Below are 13,886 nucleotides of genomic sequence, written 5' to 3' on the forward strand. Positions count from 1 at the left end.
CTGTACATTGAGTATATTTAAGTGTGTGAGGTTTTGTGAAGAGCTACTCGCACCCTCTTGTCTGAGGTAGCTAATGCAAGTTTTTTTTCTCTAATGTACTTGCTAGCTGCAAAATAGAAGTGGCTCACTGCTGTTTCAGTAGTTAAATGTGTCAGCCATAACTTCTTAGAAATTAGCAGCATTGCAATTGTGTATCCATGTTTCCAGTGGAAAAGTATGAGGAAAATCTTGTGTGAACGAGTTAAGCCAATTTTCACATTCTAATTTCCTGATAACGTCTGCACCACCTAGCCCAAATATTACCTGAAATCTAAGAAACTTCATTAACGTAACTCAAATGCCACTCAAAACCTCTACATGATTGAATTTGTGGATTTACTGGAGCTTTTTTATTACATTCAATTTCACTTAAAATTCCAAACACTGGTGGGCCTGACATCATCTGCTTGCAGCTTATTTTGTAGCTCTCAGACAATTCTCAACCTGACAGCACAATTCAAATTTTGCAGCTTCACCTCTGCTGTTTTAAACTGAATTTTCTTTAGTGTTTTTGTTTTTCCCTTCCCTGATCAAAGTCCTGGGAGGGCCTGAAGGATTTATTTTTTAGGATTTACTTCACACCATTCAGAAGGACAAGAAAGTTTCAATGGGCATCCCATTACATGTTCCCTTATTCACTGTGATCATCATAGAGGAAAAGCAGAGGCAGAAGTTGTAATGTATGAGGTGTCATGGCACCTCATACGTTACAACTCCTGTTTTGAGATTTTTTTTATGTTTTCACTCAAGATTCTTGGGATTTGCCATTGGTCTTGCCACTTTCCGTAGTCCAATGCATTACCATTATCTTTGTCGCAGAGTATGCAAAGTAGTTTCCCAGGTAATCCCAAATTTGCATCAGGGAGGACAGTGCAGAAATCAGTATGACAGAGGCATAATTTGCTGTTTTTTGCTATGCCATAAAATTCTTAACTATAAGGTTTTTTGTCTTATACCATTGAACCAACAATGTCTTTCACCAGTGCCAAGCTATATAAACTTAGGACAACAAGTGGTCTCATTGCGTCAATGATAATTTGTCCAGCATTCTTGTTGCTTATAACTACCTTTAACCAGCTGATTAAATTACAAATTAATATTCTATATAGAATATCTTTGTAGCAAGAGGTAGAGAAATTGAGGAAGGGAAACGTTTGCAATGATATGAAGCTGAGAGAAAGGTAGAAGTTAGAAGCAAAATTGTTGAAATTTGGTGCAAGAGAAGAAAATGGCAATGATAGTCTTCAATGGATTGAAACAAGAGTTGATTGAGGGTTCCGAATAGAACTGGATCAAAGCATGTTCCATATATATCATAAAAAGGATGCCATAGCTAGGAGCCAAATGTGTTTCTGCATCAGTACCTTTTGTTTGGAGGAAGTGAATGGCGTCAAAGGAGAAGTCGTTCAGTGTAGGCAGAGGAGGATGCTGGTGGATTAGGACTGCTTGCACTTCAGTTAGTGGGCGAAAGAGCCATTCGGTCTTGCTAGTTTGGGTTGAGGGTGTGTAGAGGAACTAGATGCCCATGATGAAAATGAAATCTTTCATGCAAGGTCTCTGACTGCTTTCTTTGTTCAGAGATGTTTATTCCAAATTTTGCATTGTTAATATTGGTGAGGTTTAAAATGCTCACAGTTACAAAGAATGAAATCTGACAGCACCTTGGAGTCATTGAGGTTTACAGCATGAAACAGGCCTCTTCAGCCCAACTTGTCGATGCCACCCTTTTTTGGAAAAATCCCCTAAGCTAGTCCCAATTACCCGCATTTGGCCTCATCCCTCTATACGTATCTTACCCATGTAACTGTCCAAACACTTTTTAAAAGACAAAATTGTACCCGCCTCTACTACTACCTAGAACATAGAACACTACAGCACAAATAGGCCCTTTGGCCCACAAGTTGCGCCGCATATCCATGCCTACCAAGCCATAGAACTATCTGTAACTCCTAATCCAATTAAATCCCATACACTCATCCAGAAGTCTTTTAAAAGACCCCAGTGAGTTTGCCTCTACCACCACTGACGGCAGCCGATTCCACTCACTCACCACCCTCTGAGTGAAAAACTTACCCCTAACATTTCCTCTGTACTTGCTTCCCAGCACCTTAAACCTGTGTCCTCTCATAGCGATGTTTCAGGCACTCACTACCCTCTGTGACCTCTGAAAAAATTGCCCCTCTGGACTCTTTTGTATCTCTCCCCTCTCACCTTAAACCTATGCCCTTTGGTTTTGGACTCCCCTACCTTTGGGAGAAGATATTGATTATCTAGCTGATCTATGTCCCTCATTATTTTATAGGCCTATATAAGATCACCCCTCAGCCTTCTATGCTCTAGAGAAAAAAGTCCCAGTCTATCCGGCCTCTCCTTAAACTTAAACCATCAAGCACCGGTAGCATCCGAGTAAATCTCGTTCTAGTTTAATAATATCCTTTCTATAATACAGTGACCAGAACTGTACACAGTATACCAAATGTGACCTTCCCAATATCTTGTACAACTTTATCAAGACATCCCAGTGTTCAATGTTCTGACCAGCGAAACCAAGCATGCCGAATGCCTTCTTCACCACCCTGTCCACCTGTGACTCCACTTCCAAGGAGCAATGAACCTGTACTCTTAGATTTCTTTGTTCTATAACTCTCCCCAACGCCCTACATTAACTGAATTAGGTCCTGCCCTGGTTCAGTCTACCAAAATGCATCACCTCGCATTTATCTAAATGAAACTCCATCTGCCATTCATCAGCCCACTGGCTTAATTGATTAAAGATCCTTTTGTAATCTGAGATGACCCTCTTCACTGTCCACTGTGCCACCAATCTTGGTGTCATCTGCAAACTTACTAATCATGCCCCCTATATTCTCATCCAAATCAATAATATAAATGACAAATAACAGTGGACCCAGCACCAATCCCTAAGGCACACTGCTGGTCACAGGCCTCCAGTTTGAAAAACAACCCTCTACAACACCACTTGGTTTCTTTCATCAAGCCAATTTTGTACCCATTTAGCTACCTTACCCTGGATCCTGTGAGATATAACCTTATGCAACAACCTACCGTGCGGTACCTTGTCAAAGGCCTTGCTAAAGTCCATGTACACAGCATCAACTTCATTGCCCTCATCTATCTTCCTGGTTACCCCTTCAAAAAACTCAATCAAATTTGTGTAACATGATTTCTTCTGGCATCTATATTTGCAGTTAAATGTGGAAATCCGCAGATATCCCAGTAAAAGTTTGGCCAAATGCATTCAGGAATAAGTTCATTTTTAGTGGCATGATAATTGCTGCCAAATCTTTATAGGCCTCAAGATTTAATTTCACAAGTGTTAAGTCTCATTTCTTCACAGGCTAATTAATGCTGGAGACATATATAAAACTTACTTTTTCATTTCTCTACCTTAATTTTAATGTCTTTCCCAATCTTTATTTCACTCAGTACAGAAATGTGGATTGGTTGAAGTTGGTTGATGGATGCCACAGATGTCTTGTTAGCGGGTGTTGTACTGGATCAGATCCAGATTCAAGCAAGTCTACACTCAAAAGGCTAAGAAACTTTGTAGGCAGATGTTGAAGAGTTTAGTGGCAAGTGCTGATCTTCTGCTGCTGCCCACAACATCTGGATCTGCATGTTTGGCGTGGCACTGTCTGAAGTGAGAAAATGTAAATCAAAAAATAAATTGTTTCTTTCTGTCTGCGAAGAAATAAATTCTAACTGAAAACTGTTTGTTACAGATGGAAGAACAGGCTGATTGTCAGATCCTGGATGGGCACTTTGTGTCTCCACTGGATCATTATCTACCAGGGATAATGCCAGCTGAATCTGTCACGGCTAGGTAAGAAAGTAAAGGCATACAATTGAATTCTCACTTCTGCATTTTCTCCCCGAACTATATGAAATATTTCATCATTTAAAATACTTGTTGAATCCATCTGTTTGGGATGTACACATTCTTGAATGGTCGAAGTCTTTTCCAGTGAAATCTTTAATGGTTATTTATGTTTCCACTCATTTGCCCAGACAATTTAGTACACATTTCTCCAGTAAGAAACTATAGAAATGATCCCTAAAACTATAGTATGACATATGTTGTAAGAACTTAAGAAATAGGAGCAGGAGTAGGCCATCTAGCCCCTTCAGCCTGCCCTGCCATTCAGTAAGATCATGGCTGATCTGAAGTGGATCAGTTCCACTTACCCGCCTGCTCCCCATAACCCTTAATTCCCTTATCAATCAGAAATCTATCTACCCATGACTTAAACATATTCAACGAGGTAGCCTCCACTACTTCAATAGGCAGAGAATTCCAGAGATTCACTATCCTTTGAGGAAAGAAGTTCCTCTTCAACTCTGTTCTGAACTGGCCCCCCTCTTATTTTGAGGCTGTGCCCTCTAGTTCTGGTTTCCTTTCTAAGTGGAAAGAATCTCTCTACCTCTACCCTGTCTAGCCCCTTCATTATCTTGTAAGTCTCTATAAAATCACCCCTCAGCCTTCTAAACTCCAATGGGTACAGGCCCAATCTACTCAATCTTTCCTCATAAGCTAACCCTCTCATCTCCTATATTAACCTAGTGAACCTTCTCTGTACTCCTTCCAAGGCCAATATATCCTTTTGCAAATAAGGGGACCAGAATTGCGCACACTACTCCAGTTGCGGCCTCACCAGTGCCTTGTACAGTTGCAGCAAGACCGCCCTGCTTTTATTTTCTATCCCCTTCGTGATAAAGGCCAACATTCCATTTGCCTTCTTGATCACCTGCTGCACCTGCAGACTGAGTTTTTGCAATTCATGCACAAGGCCCCCAAGGTCCCTCTGCACAGTAGTATGTTGTAATTTTTCACCATTTAAATAATATTCCATTTTACTATTATTTCTTCCGAAGTGGATAACCTCACATTTGCAAACATTATACTCCGTCTGCGAGATCCTCACCCACTCACTCAGCCTATCCAAATCTCTCTGCAGTCTTTCCGCGTCCTCCACGAAATTCGCTTTTCCATTCATCTTTGTCATCAGCAAACTTTGTTACCCTACACTCAGTCCCCTCCTCCAGATCGTCCATGTATATGGTAAACAGTTGAGGCCCCAGCACCGCTCCCTGCGGCATGCCACTAGTCACCAACTGCCAACCAGAAAAGCACCCATTTATTCCAACTCTCTGCTTCCTGTTTGATGGCCAATCCTCAATCCACGCTAACACTTCACCCCAACTCCATGTACCCTACTGTGACTGATGCCTTTACATTTCCTGCTATTTTCTTGAGTTTTCTTTCCTTCTGCATTCTTGGTCTTCATACTTTGATCATGATCAAAAGCTAGTGTTTGCAAAAATTGCAAGATAATCTCCTTTCATCCTGACTAAGGGGTAGCACACTAGTAAACTATGTATTGTCACTTGACTACTTTATGCCAGAATTCTTCAGCAGCATTTTTTTTTTAGATAGCTTCCAATTAACATTTAGTGCTGCTGAAGAATACATTTTTATGAAGCAAAATGTTTCCCTAATCAAACTTTGCACATGAAAAGTCAGATGAAATCTCTACCACATGTTATGACCCTGATGATTTGAATTTGTTGGAAGCTGCTGGACAAAGCTAACATTTGTTCCATTTATTGAGATCACATTTTTGGTTCTCAATTTTTACCATGGTTGATAGCCTTTAATTTAGATACAGTGTGTAGTGCAATAATTAGCCAATATTAAGTTGATTGCTTTTGACCAACATCCAGAAACCATAAGGATGCTGATTTTACTGGAGGAATGCAGAAGTTAAACTGATAGAAGATGCTCAACAAGAAAGGAATAACTGCTGCATTTAACATTGGGGAACAAACCAGATCCTACTAGAGAAATATGCAAATGGAGTAGGGGGAAAGTAAAAGGGAGGGAACATCTAGGAAATGATAATCACAACAAAGTAAGATTTATCCTGAATGATTTATCATGAATGTGAACAACATAAGTACGACGGCAATTGGGAGAAAAACTCATTACAAAAGAATGAAGTTGGACCGAAGGAAGATAAACTGAAAAAATATTGATAGATGAAGAACAGCAGCAGGGAATATTTGAGAAGAATATTAGTACAGTTCAAGAGAAGTATGTTTTGTAAACCTGTGAACAAACTAGCTGATGAAGACATGGATGAACACTAATGGGATAGGGATAACACTGAAATGTAACAAAAATGTGCACGAAGTACATAAAGGAGAGGATGATGAATGTGAACCTGAAGAAGTTGAATGATTAGGAAGGCAAAGAGGAATTATGAAATTAAATTATCAAAATATATAAAAACAAATAGTAACAGTTTAGTACATAAAGAAAAATGATGAGAATAAAATACACTTGCAGGTCATGGTCGTGAGATGCAAGAGGTATGGAATAGTTATTTTACCTGTTAACCAGGGAGAATAACAAGGTAGATATCTCTTTAGAGAAAAAGAGATCAAATGCTTATTAAGACATTTAAGATAGAAAGGAATGAGATAATAAACTAATCAAACATAGTTTCATATAACACAGAAGCAGGCCATTGTCTGAGCTGGTTCTGTGAAACAGCTAATGATTACCCTTGTTCCCCTGCTCTTTCTCAATAGCCCTAAGTTTTCATCTTTTCTATGTACTGTATACACTGCTGAAGGTTGTTATTGAATCTGCTTCCCCCACCTTTTCAGGAAGTGCATTACAGACCATCATATCTACCTCTGGCTTTTTTTAATCTCAAATCTATGTTTTCAGTTACTGACCCTTGTGCCAATGAAAGCAGTTTCTCTCTCCCAACTCAAAATTATTCCTAATTTGAGCACGTATTAAATCTCCTCTTAACCTTCTTTGCTCTGAGAAGAACAATCCTAGATTCTGTTGTTGCTGTGCAGTTGCACTCCACATCCCTGGTAATAAACATTAAATCTATTTTGCATCTTAACATTTTCTGAACTCCAGCTGCAATATAGCATGTGGTTTAGTAAAGCTTCATTGTAATCATGGATCCAGATGGATTGCATCTACACTTAAATCTAAGGAAGCGGTAGGAGAGATACTGGTACTTAATAGAAAAGGGGATATTGCCTGAGGACTGACAGATGGCTATGTTATTTCTATAATCAGAAGGGAGATGGAACTATAGACCAGTTAGCTTAATATCCATGGCAAGAAATATAGTGGGGATGTCACTCGATGTAATAGAAAAGTTGTCAAAACCCAATATATAAAAAAAATCAATGATTTTCAAAAGCAATCATGCACGACTAACATTCTATTTTTTTTGAAGTGAATGAGGATAATACAATGTACATAATGCATATGGCTGGTTAGCTCAGATGGTTAGAGTGCAATGTTTTAATTATGCTGACAGCAAGGCTACCCATAATGTCTGGGGCAGCACAGTGGTTGGCACTGCTACCTCGCAGCGCCAGGGACCCAGGTTTGATTTCCGGCTTGAGTCACTGTCTGTATGGAATTTGCACATTCTCCGCATGTCTGCATGCGTTTCCTCTGGGTGCTCCAGTTTCTTCCCAGAGTCTGAAAGATGTGCAGGCAAAAGGCAGGGAATTATAGGCCGGTTAGTTTAACGTCTGTTGTAGGAAAAATGCTTGAGTCCGTAATCAAAGAGGAAATAGTGAGGCATCTTGAGAAGAATTGTTTGATAGAGCAGACGCAGCACAGATTCGTTAAGGGGAAGTTGTGTCTGACGAATTTATTGGAATTCTATGAGGATGTGTCTAGTGCGGTGGATAGAGGGGAACCGGTGGATGTGGTGTTTCTTAATTTTCAGAAGGCGTTTGATAAGGTGCCGCACAAAAGGTTGTTATAGAAGGTTAGGGGGCATGGAGTTGGGGTAAGGTGTTAGTGTGGATAGGGGATTGGCTGTCAAATAGGAAGCAGAGAGTGGGTGTCAATGGGTGCTATTCGGATTGGCGGTTGGTGACTAGTGGAGTGCCGCAGGGATCGGTGCTGGGGCCTCAGCTATTTACCATTTATGTAGATGATCTGGAGGAGGGAGCTGAGTGTAAGGTGTCAAAATTTGCTGATGACACAAAGATAAGTGGAACAGCAAATTGTGCAGAGGGTGTAGAAAGTCTGCAGAGGGATCTAGATAGGCTGAGCGAGTGGGCAAGGACCTGGCAGATGGAATACAATGTTGGCAAGTGTGAGGTTATCCACTTTGGTAGGAATAGTAGTAGGAAGGACTACTACTTACAGGGTGAAAAGCTGCAGCATGCTACGGTGCAGAGGGACCTGGGGGTCCTTGTGCATGAATCGCAAAAACCCAGCCTACAGGTGCAGCAGGTGGTCAGGAAGGCGAATGGGATGCTGGCCTTCATAGCGAGGGGGATTGAATATAAAAGTAGGGAGGTCTTGCTGCAGCTGTACAGGGCACTGGTGAGGCCGCAGCTGGAGTACTGTGTGCCGTTTTGGTCGCCGCACTCGCGCAAGGATGTTTTGGCCTTGGAGGGAGTGCAGAGGAGGTTCACTAGGCTGATACCGGAGTTGAGGGGGTTGAGCTATGAGGAGGGGCTGAATAGACTGGGCTTGTACTCGTTAGAGTTTAGAAGGATGAGGGGGGATCTTATTGAGATGTATAAGATGATGAAAGGGATGGATAGGGTAGAGGTGGAGAGGTTCTTCCCGCTGAGAAAGGACAGCAGGACTAGAGGGCACAGCCTCAAGATAAGGGGGGGCGCGGGGGGTGCAGTTTAGAACAGAGTTGAGGAGGAACTTCTTCACTCAAAGGGTGGTGAATCTCTGGAATTCTCTGCCCGTTGAAGTGGTGGAGGCTACCTCGCTAAATATATTTAAGACGCGGGTAGATAGGTTTTTGGTAGGCAAGGGGATTAAGAGTTATGGGGAGAAAGCGGGAAAGTGGAACTGAGCCACTTCAGATCAGCCATGATCTTATTGAATGGCGGGGCAGGCTCGAAGGGCTAGATGGCCTACTCCTGCTCCTATTTCTTATGTTCTTACATGCAGATTAGGTGCATTGGCCATGCTAAATTCTCCCTCGGTATACTTGAGCAACTGTTGGAATGTGGTGACTAGAGGATTTTTGCAGAAACTTCATTGCAATGTTAATGTAAGCCGACTTGTGACTAATAAGTAAACTTTAACTTTAAAGGCTAAGGTAGTTCTTGGGGTCTGCCACTTCTTGCCTCATGATTGTGTGACATCATTGAAAGATTGCTAGATATGGACGTCTGTGGAGAACGATAATTAGTACCCTTCAAATAACAGAAGACATTACGTTATGAGAGAATGTATGTAATATACATGGACTTCAAAAGGCCCATTATACGGTTCTAATTGGTTGTCTCGTGAGTGAAGTCACGGCAAGTCGAATCTGGGTAAACAGTATAATGACTAGGAAACTGACTTCAACACAGAAAATGAAATAGGTGTTAATAGTTACTCAGCCTCACAGAAGGTCCCATGTATGCCCGTGTAAGCATTTATTTACAGGGATGCATTTTAGAAGAATGACCCAACAATCATTTTGTCTATTCCTTTTATACTATTTTGGGGTGAATTAATTAAACTAAATCTGTTGCTATTTATAGGGGCACAAGTAAATCCTTTGTCAATGCCCACGACCTGTTTAATTAAATACAATTAATGTGCAATTAGTGGTGGTGTTCCATAGGGATTTGTGCTGAAATCATTGTTTACCATTGGTATAAATTATTTGGTCTCTGAAGTACAATATCAATTTGCAGATGACACAAAATTAAGGAGTACAGTTAATACTAAGGAAGACTACAACAGAACACGAGGACATTGACACAATTGCAGAAAAGATGTACAAATGGTGATGCATCTCATTAAAGGGTCCACAGGGATCTGTACAGGGACCTGTGCTGTTTTATAAATGACTTAAATGAAAACATAGATGGGTAGGTTTGTAAGTCTGCTGACAATGCAAAGATAGGTGGAGATGTGGATAGTGTAGAAGGTTGTCAAAGGATACAGTGGGATATAGATAGCTGCAAATATGGGTGGAGAAGTGGTAGGTGGAGTTTAATCCGGGCAAGTGTAAGGTGCTGCACTTTCAGAGATCAAATGTTAAGGATAAGTATACAATTAACGGCAGGACCCGGAGCAGCATTGACGTACGGAGGGATCTTGGGGTTCAAGTCCATAGCTCCCGGAAAGTGGCCACAGCAAGTAGATAGGGTGGTAAAGAAGGCATATGGCATGCTTGCCTTTATTGGTCAGGACATTGAGTATAAGAGTCAGGATGTCATGTTGCAGCTTTATAAAACTTTGGTCAGGCCACACTTTGAGTATTACGTTCAATTCTGGTCGCCATATTGTAGGAAGAATATGGAGGCTTTGGAGTGGGTGCAGAAGAGGTTTACTGGAATGTTGCCTGGATTAGAGGGTTTGAGCTAAGCAGAGATTGGACAAACTAGGGTTGTTTTCTCTGGAATGGTGGAGGCTGAGGAGAGACCTGTTGGAAGTCTGTAAAATTATGAGGGACCTGATAGGGTTGATGGAGTTGAAATATTTTTCGCAGAGTTGAAATATCTTTTACTAGGAGGCATACTCTTAAAGTGAGAGGGGGAAAGTTCAAAGGAGATGAGGAACAAGTTTTTTTTTACGCAGTGGTAGGTGTCTGGAATGTGCTGCAAGAGATGATGGTGCAGGCAGATAGGGCCTTTTAGATAAGCACGTGAGTATGCCAGGAGTAGATGGATATTGACCAAGGTTAGGCAGAAGGGATTAATTTAGTTTGGTGCCATGTTTGGCACAACGTCATGGGCTGAAGGGCCCGTTCCTGTGTCGTACTGTGCTATATAAGTGTGAGGTCATGCATTTTGATAGGATAGAATACTGCCTACTCCTTTTGAAAATTTGAGTCTTCACGTGAGAGAGAGACATAAGGATCTAGGGATCAAATTCACATCATAAAAGTACCAATGCAGTTAACAAAGCTATAAAGCGTGCAAACAAAACACTGGGTTTCATTTCTAGGGCTATAGAATTTAAAAGTAGACAAGTTGTGCTAAACATGCATGGAACCTCAGCTAAACAGCAATTAGAGTACTATCCATGTTACTTAAAGGAGTTAAAAGTACAAGAGAAAATGCAAAAAAGATTTACAGGAATGACACAGAACTCAGAAGGTTCAACATTGGGAAAGTCTGAACTGGCTGGCATTCTTTCTCCAGAAGGACTGAGAGATGACCAAGTAGAGGTCTTATTAAAATTATGAAGGGGTTTGATAGGATAGACATGGTGAGAATGTTTACACTTGTGGAGAATCAAAAATTGAGGACCAAAAAGATACAAAAATCTGAGATTACATAGAGGCGTTGATGGGCTGTCTTTGATTTGATTTAATCCATTGATTGTCAACACTTAGCACTGCCTCAGAAAAGCAACCAGCATAATCAATGATCCCACACATCCCAGACATACTCTTTCTCCTGTCACCTTCTGTTGGGAAAAAGATACAAAAGCCTGAGGTTATGTACCAACTGACTCAAGAACAGCTTCTTCCCTGCTGTCATCAGACTTTTGAATGGACCTACCTTGCATTAAGTTGATCTTTCTCTACACCCTAGCTATGACTGTAACTCTACATTCTGCACTCTGTCCTGTCCTTCCCTAGTACAGTATGTTTTGTCTGTATAGCATGCAATAAACAATACTTTTCACTGTATACTAATACATGTGACAATAATAAATCAAATTATAATTGCCTATAGGTCTAATAAGGAACTCAAGAAATCTTAAGAGTGATGAGAATATTGAACTCTCTACCACATTTGCCTCTAGTGGTAGAGGCAACTAACATAGATGCATACAAGGGGAAAAGAAGCCTACGTTGACTGATGGAAGGAGGCTTTTGTGAGAACATTCAAATCGGATGCCAAATATGGTTGCAATTTAAACATCTTCCTCTGTCCAACCAAGTTTTGACACATTCAATGTCTTTTAAAATAGTAGTCATACACAGAAATGAATTTGATTATTCCATTTATTTTTCTTTGCGTAAAGGCATAGCCTCATCAAACCTTGTGTTTGCGTCTCTTAAAACAAATGTTCAGGAACTTTATCAATCTCAAGCCATGCATATTGTCCCAGATAATTCATTATAGCATGACAGTAGTTATTGTGAGAAGACCCCAGAAACAAAGCAGTTCCTATTAAAATACCCAGGTGCAAACTTACTTATCATCTAGGACCCATGGTCCTGTTCACTGTCACTTTCATAGATATCTCATTTCACAATGTGTTTATAATGTCAAATCAACAGGCAGAGATCATGCATCCTTAGCTTGAAAAAAACAGCATAGTCGGCTAAATTGTGAATTGATGCATTTGACCTTAGGGCATCCTGGAATGAACAGCCTTAACCATTTCATTATTCCTAGCCGTGGTACAAAGCCATAGGCTTCTCAGCAAATGAAAAGAAAATAGATTAAACCGAATACTGATCCAAAGTATGTGTATGACAGAGTTTGTACAATATGCAAGTGTGTGTGTCTGTCTGTACTTCTGCATGGCATGTGTCTCAAAGAACCACCTTTTGCCTGTTAAATCAGATGGCCTACTGTAAAATTCTATTAATCTGTGTCCAATCTTATTTGGCCGTGTTTAATGGCTTTCACCCAATAATATTAAGCATCAGTTTCTGTAACAGGGTAATTAAGTGGTGAATTGCAAGATTTCAGATATGCCATTACATATTTAAGGGCCAAGAACAATTTTTTGCCCCAAAAATTAGTGGTGATAAGCTCACAGTCACTTGCTGAAATCCGTAACCTTTCTTTTGATCAGGATTAGTTACAAATCACATGGTAAATTTTCTGCCACTACATCAATTCTCAGCTTGAAGACTTAAAGATTGTTCGATACAATGCAGACAACTTGTGTGTTTATTTTAGTTATGCTTTACATCACAGTCGTCTTGGTAATGCAAAATTTAGCACAGAAATTATTTTGAGTTGTTAAATGGAAATATAGGACAAATAAGCCAGAGCTCCCTGGATGACAAGAGAAAGGGAAATTAACGTAAAGAAAAATTATTCTTATACCAGATGTCAGGTAGAAAATGTAATTGAGACCTAGGCTGAATGTAGACGGTTCAGAGGAAAGGTGATAAAGAAATTAAGAGAAACAAAGAGGGGGGTATGAAAACAGACTTTCAGCTGACATAGAAAGGAATCCTCCTTCAGGTATATAAGTAGTAAAAAGGTGACAAAAGGTGGAATATAGCTGATTAGAGACCAAAAAGGGCATTTGCAAATTGAGGCAGAGGGCATAAGGTATGAAATAAACACATGTCTTTACTGAGGAAGATGATGCTACCCAAGCCATGGCAAAGGAGGAGGTAATTCAGTCACCAGAAGAGAAATTAACAAGGAGATAAGTATTGGATAGGACACCTGTACTTGAAGGCAATAGGATCAGACAAGATGCATCCAAGGATACTGTATGAGACATTGGTCATAATTTTCCAGTCTTCCTTTAGATTTGGCAGTGATGCAGAGGGCTGGAGCATTGCAAAATTGCACCCCTGTTCATGAAAGGGTCTAAAGATAAGCGATTTTCTGATTTCTTCCATCTCCACAATCCCATTAAACTCAGCTTCTCTATCTGCAGATTCTTTGCACTCCCTTGCACCCTCCCTGAGCACTCTCACTGCAATTATATCAATCTCACTCTCTGAAAAGGCCCTGCCTAAACTCCTCCTTGCTCATCCTTTAAGATCTTCCTTTACATCTCACTATTAACAAGCTTTCAGTCGCCCTTCCAAATGTCTCCTACTCTGCCTAGCAACTACAGGTCAGTCAGTTGAACTTTGGTGGTGGGAAAACTTCTGAAAACA

At 40.5% G+C, this 13,886-nt stretch overlaps 1 protein-coding gene across 1 annotated transcript in view; it reads left to right on the forward strand.

Annotated features, from left to right (window-relative positions):
* abhd18 (abhydrolase domain containing 18) overlaps positions 1-13,886 on the forward strand; it is an 80,280-nt gene that overhangs the window by 17,176 nt on the left and 49,218 nt on the right. Inside the window, exon 4 of the mRNA XM_080193828.1 lies at positions 3,783-3,883. Coding sequence (XP_080049954.1) covers positions 3,783-3,883 — 101 coding nt within the window. The remainder of the gene's footprint in view (positions 1-3,782; positions 3,884-13,886) is intronic.

The sequence above is a fragment of the Carcharhinus amblyrhynchos genome, chromosome 1 (genome assembly GCF_965287045.1).
Source record: "Carcharhinus amblyrhynchos chromosome 1, sCarAmb.v2.hapA, whole genome shotgun sequence".
Lineage (NCBI taxonomy): Eukaryota > Metazoa > Chordata > Chondrichthyes > Carcharhiniformes > Carcharhinidae > Carcharhinus > Carcharhinus amblyrhynchos.